This window comes from Nyctibius grandis, chromosome Z, assembly GCF_013368605.1.
Source record: "Nyctibius grandis isolate bNycGra1 chromosome Z, bNycGra1.pri, whole genome shotgun sequence".
In the NCBI taxonomy this organism is placed as follows: Eukaryota; Metazoa; Chordata; class Aves; order Nyctibiiformes; family Nyctibiidae; genus Nyctibius; species Nyctibius grandis.
Genome location: NC_090695.1, coordinates 47403441 through 47422782, shown reverse-complemented (window position 1 = coordinate 47422782; position 19342 = coordinate 47403441). Strand labels below are relative to the sequence as shown.

The 19342-nt window shown below is 42.3% G+C and overlaps 1 protein-coding gene across 1 annotated transcript; it reads left to right on the top strand.

Annotated features, from left to right (window-relative positions):
* The first annotated feature begins 6851 nt into the window (after positions 1–6851).
* On the top strand, positions 6852–13357 carry TMED7 (transmembrane p24 trafficking protein 7). The gene is made up of 3 exons (XM_068422570.1): positions 6852–7182; positions 10352–10597; positions 13027–13357. The coding sequence occupies exons 1-3, from the start codon at positions 7003–7005 to the stop codon at positions 13261–13263; spliced, it is 663 nt and encodes a 220-aa protein (XP_068278671.1). The 5' UTR covers positions 6852–7002; the 3' UTR covers positions 13264–13357.
* Positions 13358–19342: the final 5985 nt, after the last annotated feature.

Below are 19342 nucleotides of genomic sequence, written 5' to 3'. Positions count from 1 at the left end.
TATTTTGCTTTCCAAGATATTAACCATGCTGTTGCTGTGTTGGCTATGTCTAAGACGAAATGTGGAAACTCCCTTTGGCTTAGAATACTGGAAATACTTAAGATACTAATGCTTATCTGGTATCTTTTAAATACTCAATACCTTGTGTTCTTTTACCTAAGATTAAGAAAGATGGGTTTGGAATCAACAGGCTATAGTTGGGTAGCCAGGTAATGTACCAGATGGGTATCCTTATTCACTTACATGAAACTCTGTATTGCTTCCCTCAGGAAATATTAAGAGTAGCATATCTATTAGAGAGCCAGTCATGCTAAAGGCTTTATTTGTTCAATTGACTGCTGTTTATAAGCAATAATTACAGCATGACAGAAGGTAACAGACCAATAAATTAATTTTTCAGTGCATAACTACAGCCTGAGCATGAATAGCTGGGATTACTATGAATGGGGAAGAACCATTTAGGTATAGAACAGAAAAGAAAAACATACAGAATTATTTTTCTATAAAGGTATTCTTCGTCTTCTAAAACCTGTCCGTTAGTTACGAAGCCACAATATTGCTTAAAATGCTTTAATTGAAACAGTTTATGTAGAGAGAATTGTATCTTTTTTTAGACCGACTACATATAGTTGTAAAAAGTGGACTATCTTTATTAAGTGTTTTATAGCATATGGTAAGTACGTGAAATCTGAATGGATAGAAGTGCACATATGACAGAACAAATCTTTCTTTCATTAGGTAAGTGTAACAGCATTATCAAAATTCAGCCATGACTGGGAGAAAAAACAAAACAAAACAAAAGGTGAGCCACTGGGAGGAGTGCTGTGGGAAGGATGCCTGGGTTCTTCAGATTCTTCACTTAAAATCTGGCCAGGGCATCATCTGGGGTTCCTATCTACTTCAGGACAGCTGGTCTTTCATTGTCTGTCTCTTTCTGAGGTTTTTGAGCCCTTCCCCCAATCTCTTCCCTTCACACAGTCCACTCAAACCCAGGTTCAGACTGAGAACAGACTGGAACTGGCCTTTTGCACCACCTGAGCCCTGCAAGTGCTAAAGAAATAGAATTAATGGGGGTGGTCCCTACTGCCCCACCCCAGCGCTACATGCTTTGTAGCAGGGCTGGTGCAGGCACGTGTCCCAGGAGAGGATCTGGAACTGTGAATGCTAATCGGAGATTAATTCCTACCTGTTGCCGAGAGCAGGCCACTTTTGCCATGGGTGTCAGAACACGCTGGTATTTCCATGGGGTAACATTTCTTCGTTTCCTACGGAGCAGCTTTTGCAGCTCACTGCTCAGGATGTGGGTGCTGGTGAGCCTCACTGCTGGAGATCTCTGTATGTGACATATAGGGAGACCTGGTACCTAAAGTGACATTGGGCTTTCGCTGCTGAGCTGGAATCCTGACCGATGCCTAAGACCTGGCTGTTGTAACCCATTCCTTAGAGCTATGCCTACATTATATATGGCCGAGATTGTCACTATTTTTTTTTTTAGCTTGCCAATATCCATTTATCACTGTATTGAAAGAGCCAATTTGCAAGTAGAAAGAGTTTAGGCAGGGGATAGACTTTCAACACAGAGAGGGGCGAAGGAAGTTGTGACCAAGAGCTCCCTCTGGTGTGTTGAAGGGAGAGCAGCGCCTGCGGAGCAAAGGCCCGCTGCAGCGGGGGTCCCCGGGCGGCGCCGGGCGCGGGGGGGTCCCCGGCAGCGCCTTCCCCAGCTCACGGCTCAGCTCCGCGCCGGTTAGCTCCCCAGCTTTGTCGTGGCAGGGTGCAAGTACATTCCTGGAAGGTAAAAACTTTTTTCCCGACATTTGCAATCATGTTTATTTCCCTAATTTTTCTTAAAAAAAAAAAAAAAGAAAAAAGCCCACTGAACCGACATTTTGAAACAAATTCTTATCCCTTTGAACCTCTTACTTACAAATATATTTTAAAAACATGCTTTCATGAATACAGGTTCACAAATTCTTCTTGTCAATAAGACTTGAGACTCTGCAAGACAGCACATGGGGTATTTCAGAAGGTCGCAAGGGTCACAACTTTCCCAATAATCTCCCTTCTGATTCCATCGTGGCCAACTCCTTGCACTGCTGCAGCTCTCAACCTCTTACTCTGTGAAGCTGAACATGTGGAAATACAGTAAATGCTTAATTTTGGGTGCAGCTAAATTTGTTTTTTCATCTGAAACATTTACTTAAATGTGTTATTTTCTTGGGGTGTCCTGCCTGGATGTGTTTTGGCTTTTACATAATCAAATATCACGAGTATAGACAGTAGCACACTGACATTTCAGATGCAAACAAGCTCATTTCTTGCTCACTGCAGTTTTGAAAACATGAGAACAGAGGTTAGAAAATGCACTGAACCTTAAAAGAAAGGATAAATTCAAGCAGTTTTAAGGTCTGGTGATTTTTTCCTCCACAGCATGACTTTGCACAAATCGCACTGAAAGTGTGGGACGAAACTGCGTTAGTAGTTAGTATACTTGACTGCCCTTCGAGTGTTTTGCAGGTGCCAAAGTTGTTCAGCGCTGCTGCTTAAGTATGAAGGACAGTGAAAAGGAAGATTAATTTGTATTATAACCTGACCACCTTATTTGACTAATTTTAATCTATCAAAAATTGAGCACTGTACTGGAAAGTAAGCAGGAATTAATCTCTGCACATCAAGGTTTGTTATTTATGTCAAATCTGTCAAAGCAAGCCCAAAGCAACGATTTTGAAAGCTGAGGTACTTAAAATGGAGAAGCTTTACCATGTTAGGTGAGTTTGAGCAGCGAGATAAAGCATACCATGGAATGTACTTTAAGTGATAATTAAATGACAACAGTAAGGTGGACTTTTTTAAACTGTTATACGCAACTAGATTTCTGGAAAAGTATGAGGCCACACAGGCTAAGGAATTTTGTGAAAACACCTCTCAAAACCTCTAGCAGTGAGGGTTGCATATTGAAGGACTACAAAGGTGAAGAACAGCTTTTTCTGGTTTACTACTCAAACAACAGGAAATGTTATTTCAGTTGTAAGATCTCATCTTATCTGCCTGAAATTACATCCATATCTACAGCCTCTAATATGGGCAAAAGGTCTTGGACGACCTCAGGAGAAAAGGTTTGAAACTTGTCTCAGCTATTAAGCAGAGAAGAAGAAACACAGACACCTGAGTTTCCTCTACTTTGCAGGTTTCTTCAGTCTTTTTGCAGCTGCTTCCATGTGTGCTTCTGAAGAAATGAACTGCTGGTACCACTATGGTTCATTAACATTCTTCAGGAGAACATGTTTTAATTAATGCCTGTGCAAGAAACGCTTGCCATTTGACAATTTTAATTTTCCACAGACAGAAAGTGGCAACACACATTTACAAACTTGATGTCAAAGTAATCTAACAGTAAAATGAGTGCTTTTTTTTCCCAGTCTTTGAGAACTATGGCTTAATTTTACCCATAAGGTAAAAAAAAAGACATTAATAAAATTATCTAGCTATGCATGTTGTGTTTGGGGAAGGTTGTAATTCAGAATTCTGCTTGCAAATATTCTGTCATAATAGAAAAAAAATATAAATAATTTTCTCAAGCAAGAACTATGCTGAAGAGCATCTGAAACTGAGTCTCACCCTAATTAAATATTGTCCAGTAGGAAAGAAAACCTCTTTATATGACTCCCTCTAAAATATATTTATTGAACTTTTGGGGGTTTTAATATTCAAATATTATTTGTGCAGTAAGATAATAAAGACAACATGTGAAATTTTATTGCTTCACAAACAGAGTGGTTACACGTGGAGACAGAACAATGGAAACTGGGAAGAATCTGTTAACAGTAACAGGAGCACCAGCAACCTGGAAAACCAGCAACCTGCTTGATTTTTTTATTCCTTGTAAGGATTACCAATTATTAACGGGTTAACTCAAGGAAAATTATAATGAAATCATCAAGTACAAAGGCCTATGTAATGTTCTTCTAAAAGAGGAAAGCTTTAATGTTACAAATTAATATATAGTTTCATATATATGAGTGAATCCAGAGGAGGGCCACGAAGATGATCAGAGGGCTGGAGCACCTCTCCTATGAAGACAGGCTGAGAGTTGGGGTTGTTCAGCCTGGAGAAGACAAGGTGTGGGAATATAACGGAAGATTGGCGAGGAGGATTGTAAACACGCTCAAGTGACTTGCACCTGGGGTATCGAAAAACACATATATCATACTACTAACGGTTGTTTAGTCTTGTGTGCCTGACACAAGTTATCTAACTGAACATCTGCAGTTAGATAACAGAGGCCTGTGATAAGACTCAGGGGCACCTAATTGCTGAGGCCGGAGATTCCGGCCCTGCTGCAAGATCAAAGCACTGTGGAAAACTACCGCCTGCTAGAAATCCTTTATATGCAGGCAAAAGCAGCAGGCCCAAAATCTCTCACTCTCTGACTAGCAGGAACCGAGCTCCGTGGTGTCTGCGTCCCCGCTTGCGTGCCTTTGCCCCGGGTGCTGCTTCGGAGATCCCCCGGTTTGCGAGGTAACGGGAATAAATTTGCTCTTTGCATTTTATCCATGGTCTTGTGGCTGTTCCTGCGTCCTGCCTGTGTCGGCTCACACACAAGGCTCCCGGGAGACCTTCTAGCAGCCTTCCAGTACCTGAAGGGGGCCTACAGGAAAGCTGGAGAGGGACTTTTTACAACCGCATGTAGTGATAGGATGAGGGGGAACGGTTTTAAACTGAAAGAGGGTAGATTTAGATTAGATATGAGGAAGAAATTATTTACTGTGAAGGTGGTGAGACGCTGGACAACGTTGCCCAGAAGCTGTGGATGCTCCCTCCCTGGCAGTGTTCAAGGCCAGGTTGGATGGGGCTTTGAGCAACCTGGTCTAGTGGAAAGATGTCCCTGCCCATGGCAGGGGGGCTGGAACTAGATGATCTTTAAGGTCCCTTCCAACCCAAACCATTCTATGATTCCATGATATCATTAATGGAAGTGGATATCGCTGTGACTGGAGTGTTTAGGAAATGGACAAATCAAGCCAATTTCAAGCTTCAAAAGAAGTACTGATGTTCACAAGCAGTTCATGTTGCTAATAGTTCTTAATTACTATCAATCATTATCGCTACATATGTGAAACACTTAGCCCTTAACCAATCTAGCCCAGATGAGCTACAAGCACACAACACAGTGGAGCTGATGCTACGTAGTTAGTGCTGATCGCTGCGCTCCTTGGTGGTCCTTAGTCACCAGGGCCAAGGTGATCAGGCTTGAGAGCTCCTTGCAGGCAATTTGCCTTCTTTCTTCTTTACTCAGTTGATGTTTTATACTTTGTCTCCAATCCAAAAGAAAAGGAAGTGATGTCATCTGCTCTTGATGACTTATTTTGGGGATCGGGACATGTTCGTGGTTTTGCTTATTCTGCAGGTGCCACCAGACACTTTTCTTGCCTGCTCTGCAGGATTACCTTTGTTTTACCAGGCATCTTTCCCCTTCTGTTTTGTTTTTTGGTTATTTGGTGGCAGGCTTACAATTGTCATTTCTTAGGTAAGCTTGATTTTGCCTGTTTAGTGAGGCTTTAAGAAAACAGCTGGAAAGAGTGAACTAGGAAACCATAAGCTATACAGTATCACTTCAGTAGCTGTGAAAAATCATGGAGTGAGTCTTCCTGAAGTGTATTTCTTGCCACATGAAGGAAAAGATGACTGGGAGCACTATGCGCAAGCATATAGATCCTACAAGCTTGTAGCCACCAATTTAAGTAAAATGGCTGAAGCTGACTCCTATGGCACAAATATATAATCTGCTTTTGGGATATCTCAACTATCAGCCAACACTTAAATGCCATCTGAAATAAAACCAGTGTGTTTAAATGAAAACAGCAAAGACCTGAGGGTTAATTGTAGGCGAGTAATGTCTGCCTCAGAGGTGGCGTGGACACTTAGTAAAGCATCTTGCCATCTCACTTTAATCCATGCCTGCAAATCTATCAGAGCCTTCAACATATGAATTTTGGGTACCTCTGTCCTGTGAAACCCACCGTCCTCAAAGAGATGCCCAGGATTCTCATACAGTGCTGAGGATGAAATTCACAGGCTCCACAAGCTAACTCGGGAGTCACCTCATTGAGGCTGGAGGATGATGAAGAACTGTACCAACGCGGCGCCTCTTTGGGCATTAGGCACGTCACCCAGGTTAGCCCCTTTTCCAGAGGAGCAAAACGGCAGGCCAGACCAACCCTGGTACCAGTTCATTCTCCTGCCTGGGAGGTTGGAACTGAATTTTCTTTTTCCTACTCTGCCCGAATTACCACAGAACGTAAGATGAATATAAGGATGGCAGTTATATTTGATTTCTGCTTTTGAATCTGTTTTACTTTGTAAAAATAACTGAGAAGAAGAACTTAAAGCCGACATTCCTGCCGTCGGTGTGAGCCGTTCAGTCGGTGTTTTCTCTCTCTGGAGCAAGGAATGTTTCACGGCCCGCGAAGGGGAACTCTTCAGGCTCAGCGTCTTGCAGAGGGAGAGCACTGAGGCCGCTCTTGCGTCCGGCGGCAAGAGCCCACCGTTCCCGCTCCAGGCCGTGCCTCCCGGGACGCTAAGGGCCATTCAGCCCCCGGCTGCCTGCACTCAGCGGACACGGGGCCAAGAGCTGCGCTCGGAGCGGGGACCGCGCCGGTGCCTGCCCGCTCCGAGCACGCTGTCGGGACTCCGGCCGGCAGGCCCCGCCCCCCGCCTCGCCCCCACCCCGAGGCCCCGCCCTTTCTCCGCCCTCGGCCCCGCCCCTCTCCGCGCCGCACACCACGTCTGCAAAACCACCCTCGGGAGGCGGGAGGCGACGCTTACCCGGAAGCACCGACGCTGGGAGGCACCGCCCTCCGCAAGCGCTTCCGGGTGGCAGCGCACTTCCCCGCTCGGCCTCTCCGCCACGCCGGCGCCGCTGCCTGCCGCCAGTCCGCCCGCTCCCCCCTCTTTCACCTCAGCTTGTTCTGCGTCCCGCCCCCTCACCTCTCCCCGCGCCGGGCGATGCCGCTGCGGGGCTCCCGGGCCGCGCCGCCGCGGGGGCGGCTGCCGCCGTTCCTTCTGGTGGCGCTGGCGGCCTGCGCCGCGCGGGCCTCCGAGATCACCTTCGAGCTGCCCGACAACGCCAAGCAGTGCTTCTACGAGGAGATCGTCCAGGGCACCAAGTGCACCCTCGAGTTCCAGGTAGCCGGGGGCGGCCTCACGGGGAAGGGCCGTCCGGCCCTGGGTGCGCCGCGCCGCGCTGGCGGAGCTGGGCCGTAGCCCGGAGCCCGCCCGCCGCCGGGGAGCGGCGCTCGGCCGAGGGGCTTGTGCTGGCGGGGGAGCCCCTCAGCTTCGTTCTTGGGCTGCGCACTGCTCGGCTGTTGCGAGTGGTGAGGAGAAGCGCCCGGCAGGGGCGCAGCGGTTGGAGCCGATGCGGAGTTCTCCGCTCAGCTGAGGAAGTAGGGCACGCTGGCGTGCGCTGCGCGGGAGCGGCGGGGAGGCGTCAGCTTAGTCCAGAGCTAAGTAAGACCTATAAAGCTGGCCCTGAAAACTGGTGGTGTCTTTTACCCTTGATCGCTGTCATGCGGTGTCCCATCTGAACGGCACGGAGAGCACCTAAAGCGCCCCCGCCCAGCAAGGCGCTGCGAAAGTGATTTCTTGCGGTTTGTGAGGTATTTGCATGATGAGCACGATACAAGCTGACGCTGATGCCTCTTATGTCAGAGTGTGGTTCAGATGGGGGTCACATAGCAAACAGTAAGAAAGTGATGGAATAGGTATGCTGTACTACCAAAGTGTCCCAGGCATATAGCAAGACGGGAGTCATACAAAAAAACATTCAGGCAAGTGACATCTTGTTGAAGATTGCAGTTAACGGGCACGTATTAAGTGGAGAGGCTGGGGGAGCTGGGTCTCTTTAGCTTGGAGAAGAGGAGACTGAGGGGTGACCTCATTAATGTTTATAAATATGTAAAGGGCGAGTGTCACGAGGATGGAGCCAGGCTCTTCTCAGTGACATCCCTTGACAGGACAAGGGGCAATGGCTGCAAGCTGGAACACAGGAGGTTCCACATAAATATGAGGAAAAACTTCTTTACAGTGAGGGTGACTGAACACTGGAACAGGCTGCCCAGAGAGGTTGTGGAGTCTCCTTCTCTGGAGACATTCAAAACCCGCCTGGACGCGTTCCTGTGTGACATGATCTAGGTAATCCTGCTCTGGCAGGGGGATTGGACTAGATGATCTTTCGTGGTCCCTTCCAATCCCTAATATTCTGTGATTACGTGATTCTGTGAAGTGAGGCTGCACGGTTTTTCTTCCTCTTCCCAGTTTCTAACAGTTTGAACATGCTGCCATCATGATAGAGCACACTGTGCAACTTTGAGAAGTGTCGAGCAAACAGCCCTGACAGTTTTGCTGCCTTTGAGTGTATCAGCAGAGTTTGAACCCTTCAGTCTGTCACTTCAGCTGGTGAAGTCACTGACAGTACAGCAGCAGCATGAGAGAGAAATCGTCCTTGACAATAGGAATCACAGTTACCTTCGGGGGCTTTTGAAGGGACTATGTACTTTTAGGGTCTGGCTTTTCTTGCTTAAGTCCCATGTTTTTTTCTTTCCCAGCTGCTGTCCTGCCTTTCGTGTTTTGGGGAATGTTGCTGCCAAATATCAGTCCTTGTTACTCTGTCCTACGTGTTATAGTTCTTCCTTAGATATATTGTTTTCCCTACCCAAATGTTTCTTGTCCCTGCCTGTTACTTTAATAAAGTCTTTTCTGTGCAGTACTTTCCCCCCTGCTTTGAGGTGGATGTCATTGGAGGTTGCTGGACAGATAAACCTGCTGTTGTCACTTTTGTTGGTGATCAGAACAGGAGTAGCATTGTTAAAAATAAAGTCTGGATTTGACGAACTGCCAATAGACTGAAGTGCTGTGTGCGTGTCCTTTGGCAGTATGTCTCAAGAGCTGAGAGGAGGCTCAAGCAAGCTCTGTGGGAACGAATTCTAGGGGAACTTTAAAGCTCTGGCAAATCTTTACCATGTAGACGTAAACTGGCCCTTTCAAGGTGTGTGATATAACTGAATGTGAGTCACATTCATGTAATTGGTAAAAAGCACACCCCTGTCACATTTGAGATCACACTTCAAAAATGAGCCATCATCTCATTATAGAAAATCGTATTTTTGTTTTTCCTTCCAACCAGATAAGCATTTCTGTATGAAAACCCAAGTAGATGCAGACATCCAGGGAAAGACATCCAGAGATCCAAAAATTTTTTTACTCTTTGTATCCTGTCATCACATTTTTGGAAAAACTGTGAAGATACTGCTTGCCAACTGAATATTTTGAGAACTTCCTGCTTACAGAGCAGCTGCTGCTCAGATCTCTTGTTATTTCAGTTGTACCATTAATGTTATCGTTTTAATAACTTGATACCTAAATAAACTTCTGTGAGTTTAAATAATACTATGTGAAGTGCAGGTACTCAGATACTGAAATATTTCAGCAATTTCTGCACACATATAAAAGGGACATGCCTTTACATAGAAGTCTCTTGCTCCTTCAGCATGCCTTATCTTAAAAGGAAAAAGTTTGGAGCAAGGATTAAGTGTAAAACTACTAGCCTAAGAGTCATCAGAACACCCAAATTATAAATACTTAAGCTACCAATTAGTCTTTCTGTAGAGGTGGGGAGGCTGATCTACAGAGCAATGTGCTGTAAACCAACCATAATCAAAGCCTGAAAAAAACCTTGAGACAATCATGTGAAGCTTTAACTCACTTGTAGACATTATCTGGATGTGCTGGTTTTGGGATGAAATGCTGTGGCTAACTGTGCAGGAGGGAGGCAGCAGACCCCTCTAGAACATTGCTGTGTTCACAAGCACACGTTGAAATACCTGTTCTACTCGTTGAATGCCATTCCTGCAGCCTAAAGCAGCTTGAGCTGGAAGGGTAGTTATGCTCTTTTGTCCATCCAGAAAGGAGCCATCTCAGCCAGCTGAATGAATTTCGTGGAGCAGTTGTGGATACAGCAAATGGTTGATTTGTTACAGTAATGTCTTTGCTGCCCCATCAAGTTTCATCTACTGTAGCCTTTGCTGTTGTACAATTATTTATAACAAACTAGAATTACTTTTGTAAATGGCTTGAAAATGTAGTTGACAGTACATGTCCTGAACCTAAAAGTATTTTAATGTCTTCCGTAAGAAAATAATTTTGCAGGCTTGCTTCGAAAGATTTTCAGATTCATTCATTGTATTTTAAAACTTTTGTTAAAAAATTTTTCAGTGCCACTTGACAAATCATACTTCTTAGAAGAAAAGTATAAAAGTCTGTTTTGTTAGAAAGACAATTTCTTGGTTTTTGTTTTCAGGTGATCACTGGAGGTCATTATGATGTCGACTGTCGGTTGGAAGATCCCGATGGCATTGTATTGTACAAAGAGATGAAGAAACAATATGATAGCTTCACGTTTACTGCATCCAGAAATGGAACATACAAATTCTGCTTCAGCAATGAATTCTCCACTTTCACACACAAAACTGTGTACTTTGATTTCCAGGTTGGAGAAGATCCACCGCTGTTTCCTAGTGAGAACAGAGTAACTGCACTTACCCAGGTAAAATGCTGTTGTGTTTGACAGCAGCTGTTAGGTGGAAGCAATGTTTTTTCAAGTAGATCTGCATTAGATATCTATATCACTTTTGAAAAATCAATGGATTGGAGCTTTAAAATAATCTGAATTACTTGAAATCATCTTTCTTTCTGAAGACAGGATTGATGATCTTAAAGATCTTCTCCAACCAAAATGATTCTATAGGACACAGAGCAGAGCTGAGATGGAATCACCAAGTGCTTAAGAGAAAATTAGGGTAGAAACTTAAACCTTGAACTCTAGGCCACTGTCTTCTTTTTTTTGTGTTTTTGTTAAGGGAACCTCCCTTTAATGCCATGGTTCTGTGCCTCTTGCAGTGTGGATTTCACAAACTGTAAAGTGAGTCAGGGTTTTCAAAATTCCAAACTTTGGCGAAACTTTGAGATTGTTTTTCTATTTAAAATGGTAGAGTCTCTTTTGGGGGAGGGCTTAAGTTGACCTCTCATGTAACTGCCATTTTTAAAATGGAGAAGAAAATTCTAGCAAAATAAACAAATTGACAAAATCAGCCATATTTAGCTGGCTTCTAGATGTTTGTCCTTTATAAGACACTAGGAAGTGTCAGAGTGTTATTATTATATCCTCAGGATTTTACACTTTTGTGCCACCTCTAACCAGTCTAAATCCATCAAAACTTCCTTTGGATCACTTGCTTCATGAATTCCCACTAATGTTCTTACATTATAACCATCACCAAACCGTGCTTTAAACAACCATTAAAGAATGCTGTACATGGTTGTTGTTTTGCTAGTCTGGACTCAATGGTGTAAGTACCGCCAATCTCACTTGAATTTGCCTCACTTAAGTCTGCAGTAGCTGAAATCTGTAATGAGTAGGTGACTTGCTGTGAATTCAACTGCAGCTCTTACCTCTTGTCACTTTTCTGCTCTGCTTTACTTTGTATTCTGATTCTTGTTCCTGTATGTTTCCATCTCTTTTTCCTTACTTGAGTCTTCATTCTGTTCAGTCTGTGTTTCGGTTACGTCTGGTTTTTCTTTTGCTATCTTGGCATCAGCGGAGGGATTTTGAGAACACATAACATGCGGTTCCTGAGTCTAGCATCTCTGTAGCCCATAGGAGAAGATATATATATAAAAAAAAGCTTATCACTGGGTTATAACATAAACACTGCAAATAAGGTATTTGGGAAAGGAAAAGTTAATTTTCAGAGCACAATGCATCTTTGGTAAGAAGGTTCTTGTTGCAGTTTTCTTGAGGCTTGTAGTGTGAACAAATTTGGGCAGCCTTTCACAGGGACAGTAAAAGATAAATCCCTAAAACCAGAGTGACTTTGTGTTTAAATCCCTTGTGCAGACTAGGAGAGCTCTGTAATTTATGGGAGACCAATGACAGAACTTAGTTTGGAAAACCTTTTCCTGAATTTTGTTGAGAAGAAAATCTTAGACTTGTTCAGACCTCTCTTGAAAGTCATCAACTTGAAAAGATGGTTAGAAACAGATAGAAGTAACTGAGAGTGATCCTATCAGTGTGTTAAACATTTCCTTTTATAATAGGTTGTGCTGTTTGATCTTCAGGAAATAATTTTAAGCCATAAAACAGAAAAACAAACACTGACTAGAAATTAAGTAATTTGAAGATCTGTTGATTAATCTCTTGGTGATCAAAACACAGTGAATGGTACCGACTTACTTACAGAAGATGAACTGAAAGTGGAAGAAGTTTATGTGAAAAATGATCTAGGGCTTGGAAAACTGGTATTACTTCTTTTTCATGAAAAATGACAGTGAAGTTTGGCAATTTGTTAAGCATTTGTTATATGATTATATTATAGAGCATTCAGGAACACTGAAAGGTAACAGAGTTGTCCTTTCTCTAACCACTCTTTGCAAACACAACTGAGAGAAGGGTCTCTTCCCAAAAGAATATGTGGAGTTCAGTAATGTAGATTTTTAGGATGTTGTACAACTTGAGTGAGAATTATGCAGTGAAGAATGTCATACATGTGAAACCAGAAGCATTCAATATACACTATGTGCATCTTAATGTTATTAGCAACCGTTCATTTTTCTGGTATGTGTGGAATTAACAACTGGGAGACCACTGACATTTCAAAAGTGTTTCTAATTTTCATTTTGAGCCCAAATATACATGAATTTAAGATTTGTTTCGTGGTTTTCAGAGTCTGTTGCTTTTTATTAGGTCGGCAGTTTTACATGTGTCTGTATTTAATAGTCTGTCGCATTCCTGTATATAGAGTTTGGTCAATGTAAGTTAAATTTTGCTGCATTTACAGTATTTCAGTCTGACAATGGACTGAGTTAATCCTTAGCTTGCAAAGTTACATGAATCCTAATTTTAAATATCAAACCACAAAACTTTGCAGGAGAAGCACTAAAAGTTCCTAATTCACTGGTGTGTGTTTGCTTCTCTAGATGGAGTCTGCGTGTGTTTCAATTCACGAAGCTTTGAAGTCTGTCATCGATTATCAGACTCACTTCCGCTTGAGGGAAGCGCAGGGCCGCAGCAGAGCGGAGGATTTGAACACGAGGGTGGCCTACTGGTCAATAGGGGAAGCAATCATCCTTCTTGTTGTTAGTATCGGTCAGGTATTTCTCCTCAAAAGCTTCTTCTCGGATAAAAGAACCACAACAACCCGTGTTGGATCGTAACTGGTAGTGGTAATGCTTCAGGTCATTGTGTGCTACTCATCTGTAAAAATTACTGTTCTCCAATTAATTGCAGGTACAAAGGATCTGAATATATGCAATATCCAAATGTGTCTACCCCTCATCCCTTAAAAATCACAAAACAGATGCAAAATGTTATGGAAGGGACACGTGATCTGAAATATTTCAAAAATACTTTGGAACTTAAGTTTTTTATGATTCCTGTATTAAATATCTGGCAGTGAGCAGCCTCTCTTCATTTCTACCAATTTTAATCCAAACTGAGTTTGATTTTTACCAGTAAGATTAGCCATCTGCAGTATAACACTTTAAAATAACCCAGCAGTCTAGTGTCTGAGAGCCAATATATGTGAAAATTTGATTTGCTTTTAATTTTCAGACTATATGGATTATAAAAAGGCAAATGTGATGAACTATAGTGCACTGTTTTGATTTGCTGTTGAAAAAATAATCCAATGATACCCCTTGCTTATTTGTAAAATTGTTGCAAGCTTGACACTACATCATGGTGCAAATTCGCCATCAGCCTGGTAAGTCTTCATCTTCAAAACTTGCTAAATTTTATATTTGAGTATGTTTACTTAAACATACATTCCTCTATATTAAAATAAATGCATTTCCTCTTCTACAATGTTTGTTTTACTGAACAAATTCTAAGCTGAGACTACTCAGGAAATCCACTTTCTGTATTCAAAAATCCAAATCTCCCAAGTTTATTTTAAAAACATGCAATAAAATAGGGAATCTTGTAACTTTGTCGCTGAAACTGTACAGTTTCTGTACTCGTATATGCTGCTGCTGCTTTTTGGATTTAAGAGCAGAAGTAGCTTGATTTGTTAAGCAGCACAGCACCAGCACTGGACGAAGTTATATCATGTGTTAGGCACATACAAAGCCTTTTACTAAATCGTTTTCCTGTTAAGAGGCCAATTTGATATTGATACTGCATTGCACAAGTGCTGTAAATTTTACTTCCCTGTGTGTGGTGCACTGATACTTGATGGCCTTGTGCATCTAATTGCCACCTTTTTTGCTAGTGGTCAGGAAATGTTTTAAATATTTCAGGTTATCTTTTTGGTAGAGTTATAGTTAACATTGTTTCCACTGCTCATGTCTTCAGTAGCTTATGTACTGTAAGGTCTTGTTTTATTTGGATGTGGAAGGTAGTAAATGTATGTACCTACAAGTAGCTTGAGTTGAGTTGGTCATAATAAGGCTAAACTCCTTCAAATGGCTCTGGAGGAATAAGTAGACTGACCAGTTCTTAAGTGCATACAAGCTAAACTAAGGTGAAAAAATTTGTCATATATATACTGGCTAATTCAAAAGATGCTTCTTAAAACAAGTTCTCAGCAAGCAGAGAAAGAATGCTAACCTCTTTTTTAATTGCCTGTGTTATTTCCAGCAAAAATTTGAAATTACATGTACAGATGACACTTGAGCAGTCTGAAGAATTTATCTAAGATTACTTGATTTTAAAATCTTGTGATGGCTGAAAAAATAAACAGAAGTGCACCTACTCTCTGTTGTGAACTGAATGATTGTTCTTTTGGAAACTGAAGAAAAACCTCAAAGAGCTCAAAAATTGTTTAAAACATCACAGGGGTATTAAAAAGCTTAATGTACATAAAATGCAGGATTATATGTAATGTTTTTCTATCTTGTGTTGAATTTTAAATACTGCAGTCCCATTTTGGGATGCAAGCTTCCCACACATAGTTAAACTCACAAAGATCAGAAAACAAAAAAAACTAGCGCTTTCTTCTTAGGATACAAATCTGTGCCTGCACACGATATTTTTCATTGTACCTACATGCTTTATTCTTGTGTTTCAGCAACTGATATTCAGTACTTTTTGTGCTGCATTGCACACAATAACAAAGCAAGTGGTACACTTTAGGTGCAAGTGTCGAGTGAAAACATGAGTTAATTTTTATAGTGTCCGCTATTATCTTCTGGAGTTTGAATATCACTTGTGTAGCTTTAATCACAACAAAAGCATTTGTTCTGAAGATTGAAACGTGTTGGGTTTTTTTTTCCACTGAGCTGTTCTGTGTGCTGTCAAAATTGCTAAACAATGGGATAAAACAGATAATGGTCAGCCATCACGTACATGTCTCTTCATTCTTTCATAATGTTTGAATGTGTGAAGTGGGACTGTTCAGCCCAATATTACTCCCACTGCAGAGGTTTAGTGGACTTGACTTTTGCATTGAAGTTAAGTATCCAAACCAATCCTCTGGTATCCTGCTGCATAATATGCAGCAATAGCTTCAAAATGCCTTTATTTTTGTGTTATTAAAAACATGGCACAAAGACACATGTTTAAACATAGCTGTATATAGTTTTTAAATAAGTGACTGAATAGGAATAATAAAACACATGCTAACACGCAGTGAGTGAAGGAATGGTGTTGTGACTTTTGGTTAAACCTGCATCTTTTTAATATATGAAAAGAATAGTTGGTTAATGGTGTGATACACAAGTAAACACACTGCGTTAAAGGGGATATAACTGTGTTTTTAATTGCTAAAGGCCCTGGGTTTCAGCTATTGCTTGGATGTTTTATGTTTACAGAACTTCTTTTCATGTCCTGAAATGTCAATTCTTGTTTTAGTTTGGAGGGGGGGGGGGAAGTTTAGTTTGAATAAGACAAAAAGCAGACCCTGTGAATATTGTATGGGAAAATAAAAATTAATATATGAATGTGGTCTGATTGTTTCTTTTGCATGTTGGGCATGGGGAGCATTATTCTTCAAAAAAGCTTTGAATAATGATTTGAGCAGTCAACTTGTCTTTTAACAAGTTGCAGTTAATCTACCACCTGACACTTGATCATTACTTCTATTGCTGTACATCAAGAACTGTACCGGGTCAGTGGTGTTCATAATTAGCTGTGCTTTCAGGTCACTAGAAAATCTCAAATTTCAGCAAGATAGTGTGTTTACTGGCGCTTTGCTCAGTATATTAGCAGTGCAGGCGGTAATATCCATAAATCTGTTCCTGTTGGAGTGGAATTCAAAGCATTTGACTACAGATACCAGGAATGATTTGGGACCTCCTGCATCTTTTCACATTAATTCTGCAGATACAAGGTTAATATGGGATGAGCTAGACAAGTGCATCCAATTAGTGTTGTCTAACAAGGGGATATAAACTTCAAATATTACATAGTAACTAAATGTGTGATTGGAGATATTTTATATTGTGCAACTTCTTGCTGCATCTTTGGCCATACCAGTTAAGTTTTAAAAACCAGATAGAATAGGCATCATTGCTTTCTGTGGGCACCTTCCAAAAGGGCTTTTTCTTCCTGTTTGTTTTCTCCTATGTTGGCTGCTGTACATTCAAAAATTTTCAAGAATATTTACAGCGCTTGGGTTAAAAAAAGCTTTTGTCTGTAAGTATGGGTAGGTTCTACTCTTTCAGTGATGTCTTATTGTTATGGTCTAGCTGTTGTCTGGGGGTTTTTTAGGTGCGTGGCACTCAGGATTTGAAAGTATCTTAAGATAAATTGTGGTCTGAAGCACTTTTCCACTTAAAGCTGATCATCTTACAAAAAAAAATAAAAATTAGATGAAGTGAAAAGATGAGTCAGCAGATCAGCTGACTTGTATGATGATGAAGGCCTTTATCAAAGAGGAAGCAGAAATGTGCTCTGGACCACTGCAACCCATTTAAAACAGTTTCTCGGACTGACAGACGGCCTGGGGGCACAACTACAGCAGGGGCACCTCAACCTGGATTTTGTATGACGAAAGAAATTTTTAAAGCCTGGCCCTGCAGTTCAGCACGGAGTTGGGGTATAACACATCAGCGTGCAGAAATCTGGTATGCGGCACCAGGTTACTCTAGGGAGAGGTTCTGTGTTTGGTACGTTGAGTAAAGTTCATCATGGGATACGGATCTAGTTTCCTAAGTGGTGAGGGTTTTTGCAGCTTATAGTTATATTCTATATCTCTAACGGAAAGCAAGCTTATTGCATATTATCAAGAACTCAGATTTACATTGTCTAATGCAACTCTGGTGTCATTGGTATTGACTTCAGAGGCTTTTGTATGGGTTTGCCTTCAGGTGCCATCAAAGCGCGTCTCCTAGTTGTTATTCTTGATGTGCAAACGTTTCATGTCTTTGCTTTCTGCCTGATTGGGCTCTTCACGGGAAGAAGCCATACTCATGGAGAAATCCACCAGTAAGGGGATCATCTAATGTCAATGATTATATAAAACTAAGTCTTAGCAATCGTCATTACCGTTACTGAGTTATTTCCCTCAGCCACTGAGGTAGTCCCTATGCATTTACAGCTGATGAGTGCTAATTCTTGTCAGTAAGACCATGGACTTGTTCCTTGAAGTGGATCTCTTGTCATTAAAAACAGATTAAGCTGCTTCTGTATAGCTTGGTGGCAGGGGTGAGATGAAGCCAAGAGTTTTAATATGAGTTCTAAATGAGACGGATGCAAAGTTTTTCTCACACCTTCCTCCCCTTGACTTCCACGGCTGTCAAATCAAGTTCCAAAAAAGCGAGGTTATGGAGTGTGCATGCTGAGGTTGCTACTGATCTTGACCGAGTAATTGTTGTAAGACATGAGGGGAAGCAGCAACTGATCTCAGCTTAGGAAACACTCCAGTTACCCAACAGCAGCAGCTCTCAAAAGGTTCATTATTTGTATTAAAAAGTCCATGTTACAAACCTCAGGGCAAGACCTTATGTAAGCATAAGGTGGTTTTACATTGCGATACTTCCAAGCAGATTGATTTGACCCACTCACGCCTTCTCCCCCACCTGCTGACAAGAACCAGGACACGTGCAAGTGGTCTGGTCAGAATCGCTGGTGTGCAACACAGTGATTTTAAGCAATTCAACTGCCTTGTGCATCTGTGTTTTATGTTTATTTCCATTACAGGTTGTTTTGCTGGTGGGCTGACAGGACAAGGAGTGGCACAGGGGGTGTACTGTAGCCCTGTTGCCAGCCTCCTGTTTTCAAGATGCAGAGTCCCCTGCTGATGAGTCATCAGCGCTGTGGTTTTACCAGAGTGCAGAAACTAATCTTGATAGGAACACCACGTTACTTAGTTTCGCTGCTGTTAACTGTGTGTTTGCATGTCAACAGAGGCCATTGAACAGGACTTCCTAAATGTTTTCATAGCCTGCATCTCTCCTGGTGAGATACTGTCCAGCTCACAGTGTAGTGAACAAGACTCGGAGCAGCAGGATGCCAGCTGCTCCAACAGCCTGCATTGTTCAGGTACACGTTTTGTAGCTGAATGCATTTTGCTGGTGTGCTCCCACAGGAAGGTTGTTGTGACCTCCTGCCAGCCATGTGTGACAGGGCATGGTCAGTGATCAGCTGCGAGTCTGAGAGGTCTTCACATGGTGCAGTATTCCTGGTTTAAGCAAGAACCTTCTTGTTAGGGATGTGATCGCTTCTGTCCATGTCTTGGGGATATTCTTTCCTAAATTTATGTACACTTGTTTTCCTGAAGCCAAGGATGGCAGATTTGTTCGTTCCTTACTGGAAATAAATTTTCATTGTAAATTACCAAAAAGAAAGTATGTTGACGCTTTTGCTATCATGCAGGATATGAAGAACTGAGGAGCAGCATTTTCTTCCTTGAAGAAATCAAACATGAGGGAAAAGGCTTTGGGAATGTTAACGTATTGATATGAGACGAGCTTTTTTTGGCAAGGCACTGCCTTTTGCTCTGGTGTTTGGAGAACACAATAGCACTGGGTGTCAAGGAAGTATCTCAATAGGGACAGAAAGAAGGGGGGAAACAGGGGAAGAGGAGGAAAATCAAGGGAGGAAGAAAAGGAAAAAGAGAAGGACTGAGGGAGGGAGGAAGGGAAAGAAGGAAGGATGAAAAAGAGGACCAAGGGGACGGAGCGGGGAGAGGAGCCTGTGTGCAGGGTTTGGGAGGCTTGAGGAGTGCCGAGGTTGCTCCCCACACACAAGAGGCACTCCCTGTCCTGGGGGGCAGGTGGCCTTTGGTGGCTGCTGCCCCCAGCACAGGTCTGCAGCACAATCTGCAGGTAGCAGCTGTAATTCACACCAGAATCC